This window comes from Rousettus aegyptiacus, unplaced genomic scaffold, assembly GCF_014176215.1.
Source record: "Rousettus aegyptiacus isolate mRouAeg1 unplaced genomic scaffold, mRouAeg1.p scaffold_m13_p_15, whole genome shotgun sequence".
Taxonomy (NCBI): Eukaryota; Metazoa; Chordata; class Mammalia; order Chiroptera; family Pteropodidae; genus Rousettus; species Rousettus aegyptiacus.
The window spans coordinates 50,538,068-50,554,591 of NW_023416290.1; the positions used below are offsets into that span (position 1 = coordinate 50,538,068).

At 46.9% G+C, this 16,524-nt stretch overlaps 1 protein-coding gene across 1 annotated transcript in view; it reads right to left on the reverse strand.

Annotated features, from left to right (window-relative positions):
- Positions 1 to 16,291, reverse strand: part of FBXO32 (F-box protein 32) — a 32,327-nt gene extending 16,036 nt beyond the window's left edge. The window contains exons 1-4 of the mRNA XM_016166431.2: positions 16,061 to 16,291; positions 10,139 to 10,251; positions 9,253 to 9,302; positions 7,962 to 8,054 (exon numbers count right to left, since the gene is read on the reverse strand). Of these exons, the coding sequence (XP_016021917.1) occupies positions 7,962 to 8,054; positions 9,253 to 9,302; positions 10,139 to 10,251; positions 16,061 to 16,176 (372 nt within the window). The 5' untranslated portion in view covers positions 16,177 to 16,291. The remainder of the gene's footprint in view (positions 1 to 7,961; positions 8,055 to 9,252; positions 9,303 to 10,138; positions 10,252 to 16,060) is intronic.
- Between the last annotated feature and the right edge of the window lie 233 nt (positions 16,292 to 16,524).

Consider the following 16,524-nt stretch of genomic DNA (forward strand, 5'->3'; position numbering starts at 1 on the left):
AGTGTCAGGACTTTGGTTTGTTAAGATCAATCAAATTTACATAAGGGCCAAACTTTGCTCTAAAAATAGTAGCAATACCATGTGTTATGTTCTGGGAAACAGAGTCTAGAAATTTTATATTAATATATTATGACAGTGAATCAGCTTTTAACATTAAGGGAGAAATAATGTTAACATGTTTAGGATGAGGCAATTGCCTTGGGTAAACCGTTTAGGTCTCCACTCCATATTGGCATAATGCTACAGGCCCCAAACCAATAGGTAGTGTTGTGTGAAACTCGTGGTCAAGAGAACAGAATTTATTTATTTTATTTCTGTGTCAAGAGAGCTGAATGCCTAGGAAAGTAGAATTGTACTTAGCAATTTATTTACCAAAATGGCTTAGCCAATTGGAGTCTTTGCCCCTAGCCACGAGAGAAAAAGAAAAGCAGGCGAAAATGTCTTGTTTGGAACTGGCTGTTTGTTTTCTGCTGGGCAAAATTTAGCCTGGGTGCCAGTAATTTGTGGCTATGTTTAAGGAGAGGCAGGAGGGCGAAAGGGGACGAGGAGTGAGGTTCTTGGCTCGTCCCGAGTTCCACGGTGTCGTCACCGTGTGGGCAGTGTGGATATCTGGCGTCCTTTCCAGTGACTAGCTGTGCAGTATAAGAATGGTTTCTGGCTACCGGAAGAAGGGATGGTGGTCACCCATGACAAAACCACATCCTGCCCCTCGGCGCTGGCTCACACTGAGCGGGAGAAAAATCTAGCTGCAAGCAATATTGTGAAGCAAATCTCAGAGCGGATGTCACCACACTTTGAAGTGGCATGAGGAAGATGAACAAGCAGAAGGGAGACCTCTCTCCTATCTGACTCTACCCACAGGAAAAGCAGGGTCTGTCCCTTGTCTTCCCTTCAGTTCATCAGCTCACGCCACTGCTCTGCTGGAAACCCTCGAATGGCTTCCCTTTGCACTCAGGAAAAAATCCAAACTCCTTCCCGTGACTGGCAAGGTGCCCCCTGCTCCGGTCCCTGCTCCGTCTCCAGCCTCGTTTTCCACAGCTCTTCCCCACTTCATTCTGCGGGGGCCACAGAGCCCACCGCTGGTTCCGCAAACAGGTTCAGCTCATCCCCACTTCCCTGCCTTTGCCTTTGCCACATCTTCACGTGCTGGCTCCATCCCATCTCCCAGGTCTCTGTTCACATGCCAGCTGCTCAGAGCTCAGAGGGACCTTCCGCGACCGTCCTATGTGGAAACCTCCCAGTCGTCATCTTTGTCTTACTGTGGCTTCACTGTCCTTCGCTGGTCCATTCATACCCATCCAAAATGATACTTTACCTACTTGCTGATTGTCTAATTGGGATATGAACCTCAAGACAGCAGAAGTAGTTTCGTTTACCACGCTGCCTCAGCCTGGCACATGGCAGGTACTCAACAAATAAGTGCTTGTTAACACATTAGCTTAGAATCAAGGAGTGTTATAGCTGGAGGGGACCCAGGACACGGTATACCCCGATTCCTCCTGCTATAGATGAGGAGGCTTGTGATGGGCAAATGACACAATCAAGGTTAATGGTACATGGTCTGAATTGTCGGGCTGGTGTCCCTGTGGGGTCTGGACCCAGCTGATGCCCTAGGAGGAAATTACTCAACTGGGGCTTCAGAAGTATCAACGAACAGCAGCAGCTGCCCTACCTGTTACCGTTTGAGACAAGACCACACTGAGGTTAACCATGAGGCTTACAATCAAGGATACTCTATCTTGCATAGAACGTTAGGATCATAATTTATCCCTGAGTTCTGTCGCCCCCTATGACAGTGTGCTCTGCAGCTGAACTACATGTCTGAGTGGAAAACAGGCACGGGATTACCAAAGGTAGGAAAGAAGGGTCACGAGACTTCAAGAAAGCCCTGCCATTTCTCACACGTTGGGTGCCCGTAGAAAAATTATGTCTCTTGCAATAAGCTCTTGGTTACATCAGGCAGTGCCTCTGCCTGCACTGAGTGCTGTGTGCTTCCAAGACCCTTATTTATTCAATGAATAACACAGATTAAAAACCTGGAAAGTTTTATCCCGACTTTGAGCTTGAACACTGACAGGTTGGAAGAGGGAAAATCTTAGCTACATTAATAATCTTCGGGCGTGTCAAGATTGGGTAAATATTATTTGCAAGTGAAAGATCTCTCTAACCGAGGGTGTTAAAATCCTCAGAAGGAAGGCCAAGTTTACGTGAATTAATTGTATTCTCGGCCGAGGGAAACGTGCCTCTCTGTCTTCTATCCATCCCCGATATTTTTGAACTTGCGATGGCGCCCCATTCCCTGCTGCATTAGTCTGAGCAGCTCCGTGGGACTCAGTGATCCTGCTTAAACTGGGCTCCCCATCTACTGCAGCGCTTCTCACCTCCGCCCTGTGATTCTCTGAAGTTGGATGTCACGTGGCCCTCAGCCCCTGGCCCACTATCGGGGCTCCTCACTTCCGTTCTCTCCTGTCTGCAGGCTTTTCCTCATGCTGTTTGCCCCTGCGGAGCCTTCTGTCTAGGAAGGAGACACTCGGGTTCTGCCTCTTCCTACGAGCTGTCTTCAGTGCTCCTTCCTCCATCCTCCAAGTAGGACCAAACGCAATCTTCAGTCGTTGTACCTTGTTCCCCCAGAGTAACCTGGAAGCTCCTGACAAGCAGGGGCCAGCTCTTACATGATTCTCATGTGGCTATGGCAACACTAGGTATACGGTAGGGGCTTAATACAGACATACCTGTTAAGGGATTTGAAGGCATTCACCCCAAGCAATCTGCTATGTATTGGGACCTAACGAGAGGATGCTGTCAACTGACTGCCAAGAGGGTGCTTCCTTTAGTGGACCTGAGGGGCCTCTGGAGCCTAGGTCTCAGATACTTAAAATTAACCTCTGTCTTACCCTCCACCAGAACAGCTCAGAGAACAGTGTCAAGTGCTCTCAGGAACCCCCTTGCTTGAATGGGAGAAAAGTCTGCTGAACTGGCACTTAAAGCTTTGCTCACCTGTCCAGTTTAGCATCACCCCCTACATAACAAGCATCTGATTTAGCCTAAAAACCCAGGTAGAATTTTAGTATAAAATACACTTCCGGTCCTGGGGGTGGGATATGTTTAGATTCTGAGTCTTCAAGGAAGACATTATCCAAAACGGGCGCACCTTTGATCCAGCGGTCTCCACGGTGGGGTGGGAAAGAAAATCAGGTAGAAAAATCATAAGACATCAATCTCGATGCTGCGTTTCGTCTTCGACTTCTACTTTTGAGTGTTTTCTAAGGCCTGTAATCAGGACCCTCAAGATGAGAGCAACAGCAACGACTGATGCCCAGTGTCCGTCGCGCACCTCGCATGCCCCGAAAGCACATCACATGTTCAAATTCAGTTTCTCACGGCCACACGATGGGGTACACACCATTATCAGCACCCTTTAAAGGTATGCGACTGATAAGTAAATTTAAGAAAATGCATACATGGAGCATGCGTGCTTTCATTGTTTACTTCCAGTTACGAGTCCATGGTCGGAAACACCACTCTCCGGTCTCTCAACCGGCCCCCATTTCTTTGGATGCCCCCACTTCTGTGGGTACCCTCCTGCTTCAGCAAGCACCTTATTACTTCTGGGGCTGTGTAGGCACCCCCATTTCTTCAGGTAGCTCTCTACTTCTGCATCTTCTCCATCCACATCTGTGGTTGTACTCTCACACCTGTGAGCGCCCCCGACGTCTGTGGGCACCCAGACATCGCGGGACCCGCTTCCCTGAGTGTGTTTTATGACCGAGAAGGCCAGGAATTCTGAGAGCTGCAGACTTCCTCCTGCAAAGTCACTGACAACCTGATCAGCACTCGCTGACGGACCCGCCCTGTGCCGGTACTGTGAGTGCGTGCCCTGTAGTGGGTTCTCACAGTCCCCAACAGCTCTGCGGGTCATTTTCAAATGTGCTCGTGGCTCTGTTATTTTGACTTTGTTGCCACTGAGGTGGCTGGCCTCCCCCCCTCCATCCCAGCTTCTCAGTCCCAATGGAAAAAGATACCACCAGTTTTAAGATCCAAAGTGGCAGAGGCTAGGCTCCATCAAAGGCAGGCCGCCGAGTGTGTGCAGCAGCAAATTCATCCCAGGTCACTGTGGCAGAGTGACCTGGTGACGGGGCCAGGCCGCTCTTGCACATCACGACCCGCCAGGGGCTCGGCAACGGCACGCCTTTAATTGAAGGCACTGGGTTTGCATTTGAATCATCATGCCATATTTTAGCCTTCCATTTGCCAAACCGCCAGTCAGTTTAAACTAAAACATGTTTTTGGAAGAGACTTTTAGGGGTGGTAGGAATGCATAACTTGCTGGAAATGTTCAAATGGACTTAGGGTGGTAATGCAAAATAAAAAGTAAAAAAAAAAAAAAAAAAAGAATGTGCATCGGTTTAGGTTGTGAAGTTTGTCTTTGCTGACGGTCAGAGACGACACGGTGGTAAGCTTTTGTCTGTCTTCACATATTTCAAATCAAGCTACCTAGCACATACGGGTCGGTTCATTCCAGTCGGGAAACTGGTGCTCAGGGTATTCCAGGACCTCTCTGGTCTGAATGTGGCATCTGCAGTTCTCATCTGTGTGACCACATTCTCATTCCAAAGACAGAGCTGGGAGGACCGGGTCAAAGGCCATCATGCCATTCAAGCAATTAAAGCTCTCTCCTGTGCACCTGCCTCAATGCGTCTTGGTTAAAAACTTGGTTTGCAAAATACAACATTTGGGCTTCCAAGTAGTTTCTGAGCTGCTTTTGCAAATCTGAAACCACACTGGGGGATCAGCTAGAGGATAAATTTCCGTAGCAAAGCTTGGGCGCCACCTTCGACTAATTCTATCAGATGCTCCAGAGGTGGGCTTCTGTAGACCAGCTTCACAGGTGACTCTGGGAACCACTGGGCCACAGTAGGGTCACCTCACAGAGCCGTGAGCCAGTGTGAGGTCTCTGAAACCCTCTCCTGGTTTACCAGAGACCCGCTTCCTTCGCTGGCCTCTCTGTGCCCTGGGCGAGTTAGTCAGCACTGACCTCCTCGTGGTTACCCAGTTCCCACCCCGCCACCAGCCCAGCTCCTGGAATCCTCCCCAGCTCCTCGGGGGAAATTCCAAAATGTGCTGGTCTTGGGGCATGGTGTAAACCAAGTTCTTTTAAATGACCTTTCCTAAGTGAGTAATTGGCTGCTTCTAAAGATTTTAAATCATCTTTTAAACCCCCAGTTAAAATCGTATTTAAGCCACTGGGGGTGTGTATGGAAGAGGGTACTGGCAACGAGTGTAGCCCGAAGCCAGCTAAGGTCAGGTAAACAGCTAAATAGAAAAACCTCAAAATTTTTGATTCCAAAAGTTCCACGCAATTTTTGTGCTTCCCGATCAAAATTATGACATCTTGAGATAGCAGTGTCGGCCATCTCTTTCATTCCTCCACATGTCTCTTTTCCTGAGGGTGACAGCCAGCATGAACGCGACATGTTATTTAAAAATGTAGTTTGCCTTGAAAGAGATTTAAAAAAAAAAAAAATTTTTTTTTTAAGGCCTTCAAAACTGGTTCAGTTTCTTACTGGAACTAAAGAATCGCTGTGGCACTTAGGAACCATTAGTTCGAGGTAGCAACATAGGAATAACATCCTGGCAGGCTACGCTGCAAAGTTGGTTTAAGGATAAGGAGACTATATGAGAAGTGTATTGAGTTCCTTAGAAGAAAAGCCTCAAAATGCAGTGCCTATCATTAAAATGTTTTAAGCTCTTCATAAAAATAACATATTATTTCTCAAATTACAGAGGGCTCTAACAGTGAAGGGGAAAAAAAGATTGCTCTTTCCAAAACAGAAAGATTTTTCCACTACTTCTGAACCTAACAACTCTGAAAGCATTCAGCAGTTTCTCGAACTTCAAAATTATTTAAGAGAAAGTGCTCATGATACATCTTTTGCAATTAGAGATTGTCAGACACAAGTTCTCTGTGCTGTGTCTTAACTGCAAGATTCCTCAGATTTTTTTTGTTTTGTTTTTTTAAGTAGAAAAACATTTTTATCAAATAAAAATGTTGATAAATGTTACGGGGAATCAATGATAATTTTGGTAAGTAGGTAATAATAAATATTAGTAGATGAATTTATATAATAGGTCCCGGTCTACAGAGTCTTTTCATATAAACTATATCTACCCTTGAAGTTAAGGTTGTTGCAAGTCCCTCTTGCAGAGGGGAAAGAGCCTCAGAGAAGATGAAAAGGTGAGAATTGTGAGCTGGGATCTGACCCGAGGCCATGTGAACTTTCAATCCTTTTCTTACATAGAATTCATCGCTGAGGTTAAGAGTGTGGACTCTAAGACTGCCCAGGTTCTAGATCCTGGATTTGTACTTATGTAGCTTTGTGACCTTGAATGAGTCACTTTATCTTGTTGTACCTCCATTTATTCAAACGGAGACAATAAAAGTACTTACACTTCAGAGAGTTATTGAAAGGATAAAGGATGATAATGCACATACTTGCATGAAATAGAGTTTCACTATCATGATCTGTGCGTAGTTTTGTTATATTATGTTCCTTTGCTTAATTTTATTTCTTGTGAAAGGAAAGACAGGTAGGAAGGAGAACCATCTAAAAACTGTCCACTTGGCTGACCAGTTTGTAATCAAGAAGCCAGATCTGGGTGTCTTTTTCTAACACCTAGAGGATGGAAACTATTCATATTCTTAGCAACAGAGTTTCCAGTCTTCCTGGGCCTGTCTCCAACCAGCCTGGACTGGGCTGCAGGCTGCAGTGACCTCCCTGAAGTGGCAGAGTCAACTGAGTGACATGAGCATTTCATCATTTTGACCCTTTTGGATTAGAAGAAGGGCTTAGCTGAAGGGGTACAGATCTGCTCATGTGGTCAGGGCCGCAGCTCAGAGCGTCTAACCTCCAACGAGGCCTGGGTTTCTGTCAGGTCAGCTGGGCTGGCAGCCCTGCCTGCATCTGCCCAGATGACAGGTGAACGATCCAGGACTCAAGGGAGCTTGAATGTCATTTCTCTGGCCGAGTCTCTGCAATCATCTGACTCTAGGACATGGCACCGAGAAGCACAACAACCCAAGAAAAAGAAAATAAAATCCAAACCAACCAACACCCACAGGAGGAAAATTCCCTCCTACTTCTGAGCCTAAAATCCAAACAGCTGCTGCCTCCCAGGCTGAGCCACTGACGAAAATGCACAAGGGAGCTCGGGGGGAAAAATAACTGTAAACCAGCTAAGAAGAACCACCGACTTGAAGGTCATGGTTAGACTTATTTGCTTCACTATCCTCATCACTGATGTTTTGCTAAAGCTCATTAAAAATCTTTTTTTTTTTTTTTCTCAACATAGAGTTTAAAGGGAAAATAAGTGACCCCAAAAGGTAGTTTCAAACTTTAGGTAAACACAGGACTAAGTATTGTTGTCACATGGGAGTGGGCTGGCAGGGAGCCACGGGAAAGAAGCACTTAGGTGCTTTGAACTCATCCAGTTTTGTGGTCTAAACCCAGAATGCCTTGGGGTCACCTAGAGTCAGCTGCAAAGGACAAGGAATGGGACAGTGAGAGCCATTGGAGGTGCAGAAGGTTTTTTAAAACAAGCCAAGGTGCTTTATGGCTTGCTTCCTGCTGAATCCTCTCTTGCTATCGTTGCCACCAGAGCCAGGGCTGGCTGTGGCATGCTCCCATCTGCCCCTGGGGGCTGGGGGTGCCTCCCTCCAGGTATCACGGTTATCACGGCAGCCCATCCGCCAGAGCCAACCTCAGGCACATCCTAACAGGATCCAGATTACAACCTGAAGTATGTTAGGAGAGAGGGAAGTTGAGGAGTCCATTTCCTGCTTCTCTTAAAATTCCCAGGGTCCTAAAATGTTATGTCTTTAAGGGAAACTACTTTAGACAACCTGAAAAGGCAACTCAGCTTGAGAGAAAGGATGGATAAGCCTTCGGGTGCTTGAGACTTACCCGTACGACGTAGTTGAATCTCCTGGAATCCAGAATGGCCGTTGAGAAGTCCAGCCTGTTGAACGCTTCCCCTAACGTGCAATAACCATGACGCTAAACACGAGAAGAGGGGGGAACTGAGGTTATTCCAGAACGATCCACCTGGACTCTACCGAACAAGCTCGATGCCTACCTTAGGTAGCCACGGCCATTTGCTCCTTTCCTGTGCGATGATATGCCTTTTCTGGGAACCTCCCTTCCCGAGAGCCACAAACATGGGGGTAGTGCAGCCGGCAGGCACTTTGGTCAATGAGTCACATGTTAAACACCCCTCTTTGTGACGTGCACCATTTAGGTCCTTGTTCTTGGTACACACCAGCCGGGGAAAATCATAAGTAGTTGCTTCTCAAGGAAAGGCTGGGAGCTGGATATGTGATGTGTGAGAGGATGGTGGCGGGTCACTGTCACACACTCCTGAGAGGAGCACGAGACCCGCCTGCCGCTCCGCCTGCCACGTGCCTCAGCTCTCCAGTGCTTTTCTCACTGTGATCATCGGCAGCATTTTTAAGGCTGCATGAGGAAGCGCAAGTTTTGATCTTTGACCTACGAACCCACAGGGAACTGGCAGTGGAGAGCCCTGACTCATAGTCCCAGCTCTCCTTTAAGTATGGGTGGGCTCCAGTGTTATTGCTGACCCCCTCTGGGCCTCAAATCACAGAGGAATGTTTGTTCCCCAAGGTCTCCGAAAGCGTAATGCCTTGTACCCTGGTTGTCTGAGCAAATAAATGCCCGTGCAGAGAGAAAACACACGTACAAGCGTTTTATAAAGTGCCATGCAAATGTAGGTATTATAGCATCTTGTCCCCTTCCACATCTAGCTCAGTGCCTCACATAGCACAGGCACTAAGACATCTGCTGAATTTAGTGACCAGTCATTCCAGGGCTAAAACTTAACTGAATTGAAGTCTAAAGAGAACAAAAAAAAGGGACTGTCCCGAGGGAAAGGTCCGGGCTTTATAATAATACTTTGGAGGTGGGCATATTAATCTTTATAAACACGTTTACATAGATTATCTCACTGAATGGTTGGGGGGAGGGGCGGGTCCACTTATTGACTTTTGCTTCTCTCTCTCTATCCTCAAACTCTGGTGGTTGGCTATTTTTAGTGGGCTCCTAGTCACCATCCACCCACACCCAGAGGACAGTCATGATTTGAAATCATATTGCTGCCCAATTTCCCACCTACTCTGTTGGGGAAGGCATTAAGCTATGCATACCCTTTAATGAATTTAATCAACAGATGGATGCTCACCTCTTTAGTACTTCCTTTGTGAACATAGATCCATTTTTCTTGGTGGAAATCTAGGGAGACAAAAAGAAAAAATTACCCAGCTTTAAAATTTGTAACATACTCAAGATTTTAAACTGGTTACTTTTTCATTTATTATAAAGTGTGAAAAGGTGTGAGAAAAAAATACAAGAACCCTACTGACCATCTAAGAGGATGCGAATGCCTAATTTCTGCAGTATATAAATACTGGGGTTATAATTTACTTTGTCCGAAGCACTCCAAATCTTTGATATTCAGATTTAGTGTTTCATAGCTCCAAATTAAAAAAAAAAAAATCTAATACCTAAATACGAGTTTGTTTTAAATGCCAAGCCTACAACTTATATAAGGCTATAAAGCGTAGAAATAAAACAGATAACATGAGGAAACCATGCAGTATAGATGGATTAAACTAAAGATCTGTAATTCGTACTTATTAATAGAACTTTATACTCTCTTAATACATACAGCATCTAGAAATATTACTAGTATTTATACAAGAAAAGAGAAACAAATCTATTTTCAAAGCCTCAAAACACAGTTCAGAATAAAAGCGCATACTGGATCCGATTCAGCTGACCATACCGCTGTATAAATAACTAAATTAACTATGTCAAATATAAGTGACAAGCAGGGAAAAAAATGCCCCAACTAGCAACTGACTTATAAACAAGACTATAAAGAACACATTAATCTCCCTTGTAAAATGCACAGCCAGGTTTCTGAGAGCAAAGTTCCCAGAATCCTCTGTCAATGACACAGTAAACACTGAAGCAGATGTCGAACATTCGAGGTGTGATTTTTCCCCCCTAAGAACCAATCATAACGATCTTCGAATGGCTTTCCCGTTAAGTTCGAAACGGCTTACACTGAGTTTTGGTTTTGCTGTTCAGCATGTCCTTCTTTCTCTTCTTGGCTGCAACATCGTAGTTCAGGCTGTTGAAAAGATTCTCCTTATTATATACTTCCTTGTTGCAGTAACTAGGAAAAACAAGACAAGAGGGCATGTGTGTAACAGCTATACTTTAATACAAGCTGTTTCTATAAATAACTTACTGGGTTATAAAACACAAACATACATGCTTCGCAAAAAAACAATAAAACTGCTCAAAAGAAGTCTATTGCAGGCACAGACTTTCCTCTGTGAGGATCGAATATTGTCACATGTCTGTGGAAGGCAGGGATGGGTGCCTCTGCTTCTTTTGAATTCCCAACAGTGCCTGCCATTATATCTGACACACAGCCCTGCTCTCTTTAACTAAGGGTACTACAATATTACTTTAAGCAAAAATGATGAATGGAGGGCAAGGAGAGGGGCCGTTACTGGTATCACTGGAATACACAATGCCTTCCTTTTGCAAAAGCATCCACCCCAAGTTGCTTTTTAAAAAGATGTAATTCACGTGCCATACAATTCTCCTACAGTGTACCCAAGCTGCTTTTTAAACTCGCTGCTTCTGTCGTGCCTTAAAAAGATGATCGCATTTACAAAAATCTGACTTACGAACTCCATTTCTAGGCGATGTTTCGGGTACAGTGCTAGTCGTTTAGGTTTCACGGAACTGAGTAACACTAGGCACGAGGCTGTGAGGTGAAGACTTTGGGTCCTACATGGAACAAGCTGAGTTCACAATGCATATATGAATGACGGCTGAGAAGACAGAACTGCCCAGTTCCCAGGTCACTGAAGGATGCGGAGGTTCATCTTGGGTCATGTGGGTTATTTCCTTTGTAGGCCGAGCCATCATTTGGGGTATGTTTGTGTGTGTGTGTGTGTGGGGGGGGGGGGCTGGCTGAGTTCTAGTCTACTGTACAATATGATTTCAAAGTTTCTGGAAATTTCTGAAGTTTCCACGGAAGGGATGTAGGAGAAATACTGAGATATAATAAGAAGGTAGGTACTCAACTCTCCCAACCCTCATAGGGGTATGTATTTATTATACGCAAGGCAAGTTTTATAATGCCAGTTAGTAAAACGTAAACTAGGTTTTTAAAAATTACACCAATATATTAGAGTACTTTAATTTTCTGAGTTCCTCTGCTGAATTTAAAATATGATTTATATCTTTTTTTTTTGGACATACATCTATTGGGTAAGAGGAGGTATACCTGTACTTCTCCATTCCATGGACATTGTGTAAATGGTAAAAAAAAAAAAAGAGGGTTTGAAAAAAGTTCCAGTATCCTGTTGGTACAACAGTCTCTCAATTAGCGCTTCCATAAGTACAATGAGTATCTTGCTAAAATGCCGGCATGTGACATCGCCAACAATATACTCAGTGTTTCTGGACCCATAGGGACAAGCTTGATAGGTAACCAACCATTTGTTAATCTTCCCTCATAAAGACCTGCTCGACGTCATTTACTGAGTTTTCTGGTGTCTTTAGCCTTCTCCTTTTCATTCAGGAAAACAAGATATTTTTAGGTTTCGGAGAGAGTACTGCAGAAATGTCCTCTCTTAGAGGTACTTTCTTTTTTTCTTTTTAATTTTTTCCTTCAGTACAATGCTCAGACGTTTATATAATTTATGAAGTGATCCCCCCAATTACCACAGCACCCATCTGTCACTACTCACAACCATTACAGTAATAGAGGTACTTTCTTAAGCAACCCAAGGGCGAAGGTTTCGGGCCAGGCTTTGTGTCACACGTGAGCTTGTGTTTGTCACTTGCACAAAGACAGGGGTACAAAACTACCCATCAGTCAGCTATCTGCTCTGAGGTCCGGCAGGAAGAGAGGGGCGGAACGAAGGGAGGGCAGAACTCTTGAGTCCTTAAGGCTCACTTGAGAAATGTCAATCAAAGCTGAGGAGAAGGGGACAAAATGGAATGTCCCCCGACTGGCCCACGCAGACGAGAGCTTAAAAAAGCAGGCGGGCCATTCTGTGGGGCCATTCCTTAGAAGTTTTCAATATTTATATTTCATCTTATTGTTTTCTAATTGAAAACATTCCTCAAAGGAATTGGAGCACTTGCTTTCTTCACAGAAACGCCAATAACCTGCTTTAAGCCCAAGTGACTCATTTCCAAAGCTAGTTTCAGAAGAATCTGACATAATCGACGATGCTCTCGCACTGCAGAATGTAGAAAAGCTTTAACCCAAGAGAATCCCTGAACTTTTTGCTTAGTTACTAGGTTTTGGAAGGAAGGGCTACAGGGTTTATGTATGTTGCTTGCTTCTATGTTGTCTTTTAAGTAATAATATATTCAGTTAAAGGCTATTTTGAGAGTTCAATTATGTCCATTTGAAGAAAATACAAAGCCAATGGAAAAGCGCAACAGAAAATTTTAACAAGCCACCACCATTTAAGAACCACGACATTTATTTTTAAAATAAGCAAAGCCATTTAAAGAGGCTGCTTTCTTCATCAAGTTCAATCATAGCCAGTGAGTTGCTATTTTGTAGTTAGTTCTTACTAATCTTGATTTTTATAGGCACAGGCCTATAATAAGAAAAAAGACCTCTCCAGTCCTATACCATCATCACATTCCAAGGTACTTTAAGACAATTTTAGAAAAGGTGGAAAGATTTCAAAGTAAGACCATTTTGGCAGCGGAGATAAAGGGATAGAAGGAAAAGAAAAGGGGGGGAAAAGCCCGATTTTTCATTTCATTTGCAATAAGAGGCCATTTAAGAAAGCTGTGGCTGCCCCAAAGGGCTTAGTTGTAGGTGAAGGCCAATGACATTTCTGTGCTGATTTGCCCCAGTACATACCCAAATTGTCAAACTCACTCAGCTAGTACCTAGATAGCTTGGTGAAACAAACAGCCTACTGTATAAAGCTCTTAGAATAGTGCCTTGTATACAGTAAGCACTCATAAAAATCTAACTATTATTTTTATTTTCTTATGCACCAAGGTAAACTTCCTGCTTCCTGGTTCAGCCTTAGCTACATTGGAAAGCAAAAGGAAAGTTTTCAACTGCAGGACTTGGAGAAGGGTGCTGAGACTCAGATAGCTAAGATTACTCATCTCTGGGGAGGGGATGGGGGAATGTCATTGGTGAGAAGGGCTATCTGAGGTGCCTCAACCACCACTTCCTTGAAGCATTCTTGGATCGTCCCAATTCATTTGGAGCTCTTTCCTTGAATTTTTAATCTGTCCCACCAAATTTAGCACTTGTCATTCCTTCTCTATCTCAATGTAGTGTCAACTTTTTGAGAAGGGGCCCCGCTTCAAGCTTTTCTGAAATCCTCCTACGATCTCAGTTTGGGGCACTTAGCTGTGATGGACTTTGTACCATTCTGCTGCTGGAGGAGGATGGGGCCCCAGGACCACAGAGAAAATGGCCAGTAGGGTCCAGAGAAGGTGTGCCGCGCAGACAAACTATGGTCAACATGAAACAATAGCCCCCGCCAGGCTAAAAACACAATGTGCCCTTCATCCCTGACTCTTGTTTGGGCAGCTCACACAATGGTCCGTGGGATTAGAGAAGTGTACCATGTCTCTGCCGTCCTCTGTTTTACACCCACCCCCACCTTTGAAAGGGCCTGCCTTTTGTTGTCTCCTAACAGGAGAGGCATTCGACCTTACCTGCGTAGGTGGGCACTCAGCCCAAACCTGACATCACAGAAAAACAGCACCAAGACTGAAAACAGTGGGGATATTTGAGACTACAAACCCAGGTCTCAGAAGGCCAATGCTTTAAAGAAGTTGGCAGAGTTCTCATGCTAAGTAAGAAGGGATTGTTTACAATTGCTGGGGGAAGAAAAAATACAGGCCTCTGCAAACAAACAGCCAGCTGCTTTGCTATGAGATACCAAATGATTCCTAAACTCTGACTCATCAAAGAACCAGCACTCTACCTGTATAGATCACCATTTGTGATAATGATGGTGAGTGAGACAGCTCTAGCTCAGAAGACTGTGAAATGGGAAGAAAGCAGGGAGACTCATTAAGGGGACAAAGGGGCAGTGAGCTACGGGTCCCTGCCTAGGTTAAACTTTTTAGTCAGTTGCAACCATCTTCAGGTCTGCTGTACTGTGGAAAGAGGCATCATTATTTACTGCGAAAGGAGGGTGACAGCAACTTCTCTCCTGGATCAGGGACAGTGGGAATAGTTATGAACCAGAGGCTCTGTATTCTGAATCCTCTCCTGCTGAATCCAGGAACCTGCTTTTCACTGAGGAGCACCCTCAATTACTGGGTGAGCCACTACAACATGGCTCACCAGATCACTGCTGCACCTCCCTAGAAAGAATCCGAACTGCCACACAGAAGTTACCCAAATATTAGGTTATAATCCTTAGGAACGAGGAAGAAGGAAGGAGGGGCATAATTGACAAAAGACATAGTCTGGTGATAGCAGGTAATCTTTTTATTTTTCTGTAAGTTAATTATCTGGTTTTTCCATAAATAAAATTGCATTCCCTAACGGTGGCAGAGACTGCCTAAAAGTATCTTTAACATAAAGGTCAATTTGCTGTTGTCTCTCCTTATAGGCCTCCAAGATTAAATACTGTCCCCCCTACCACCCCCACATTGGGAGAGGAAGGGACTTTGATGCTTTACAATCACAAACAGATGTGTGTGTATGTGTGGGGGGTGGCTCAGGAGGTCAAGCTGTCAAAATAACCATATTACCCTGATAGCTTTCTTAAAATGAGTGCCAAGGCTCAACCAAACAACCACTGGGAAGTTTCAGTAAGTGGGACCTGGCCTCACAGAACTCTCTATTGAAGTCAATTTAAGGGCACACGGGGTGCGGAGTGGGGGGAGGTGTTTAACAAAAGGTGGTGGGAGAGGGGCACCGAGGGTGACCCCACTGCGCAGACGCCCTCTGGACCCACTTTCAATGCTCTCCTCACCTGGGCCAAATGCCAGGGATCTGGAAGTCACCCGTTGGGATCCGGGACTGACAGATTCCAGACCGCCTGACTTATTGGTTGGTGCTTCTGCACTATTAACCAAGCAGAACACCCAGCTCAGGGGACCTCGGATTTTCTACCCCACTGACAGAGCTCAGGGGGAACCTCCAGTCCAGGGGCTCAGCTGAGGCAGGTGGACTTTCTGCAGGTGACAGGCACCAGCTGAAAATCGGGTTGCACTCATTTTGCAAAGAAAACTGACCCAAAGGGTCACAGAGGAAACAGGTGCAAACGCTTAGCCTTCGCAGAAGGAGACGAGGGTTCCATCCTCTTCCCTCCTCCCCCCTCTCCCCCCGCCACGACCGCCTCAGCGCGGCGGCCCTGACGCCTGATCACGTCTCCACAAATCCGCCGTGCAAGCGCCGGTGCCCCAGGGACCGTCTGGCCGCCCCTTCCTGGTTACTCATCCTCTCTGCCCACTCTGTGGTCGCCTGCCCACTCCGTGCGTGGGACGAGCCTGGCGGCGCTCGGGCGGAACCTGCGTCCAAGGCAGTCACGCGACTGTGCCCACAGCCCTCGGGCGCTTGGAGCCCCGCCACCCGGGCGGTGAAAGGCGCGGGGCCCACTCGCCCGCGCCCCCACGCTAGCGAACTGCGCCACTCTGGTGTGTTCAAGGCAGGGGACACTTCAAGGTGTGTGCTTAAGTGTGAGCGTGTGCGGACAAGCTCCACGTTTGTGGACAGATTCTCGGAGGGACCTGGGGTTCTGTGCAGGGTCGCGCCCACTCGGAGGCGCTGACCTTGAACAAAAAGGGAAACCAAATCCTCCGCATCCCGCGCTCCGGCGACCCCTGCAGAAACTGGGCCGCTCGCTCCCACCTCCCCGGCCAGGGGCCCCCTCCTCGCCCCGTGCCGCGCCCGCCGGCCCCGCGCTCCCTCCCGGGCCTGCTTCGCGGGGCCGCAGGTCGGCGGCGGAACCGCGTACCTGCTCAGGTCGCTCACAAAGCTGCCGCTCTTCTCGTCCAGGAAGCGCTTCCAGCCGTCGGCCGTCTTCACCCAGCTCTGCCCGGGGGACCGCCAGTCCTGCCCGAGGAACGGCATGGTAGCGCGAGCAGACCTGGCGGCTGGACGCGGGCGGCCGCGGGACCGGGCTGGCCGGGCGGCGTCGGGGACGCGCCGCGCCGGGCGCACGCTCGGGGCGGGGGGCGCCGCGGGGTCGGGGTGCGCAGCCGGGAGCCCGCGCGGGCGGGCGGGAGGCGCGGCGCGGCGGCGGGGCGCGGGGCGCGCGGAGTGCGGCGCCGCGGTCCCGGCTGCCGTATTTATCCCCGGCCGCTGGCCGCCGGGCTTTGTTGCCGGAAGAGCCGCCTGCGCTTAGCCCGGCCCCCCGGCCCCGAGGCCACGTGGCTTTGTTTATGGGCTCGGCCTGATTTCCGCGGCGCCCGCGGCTCC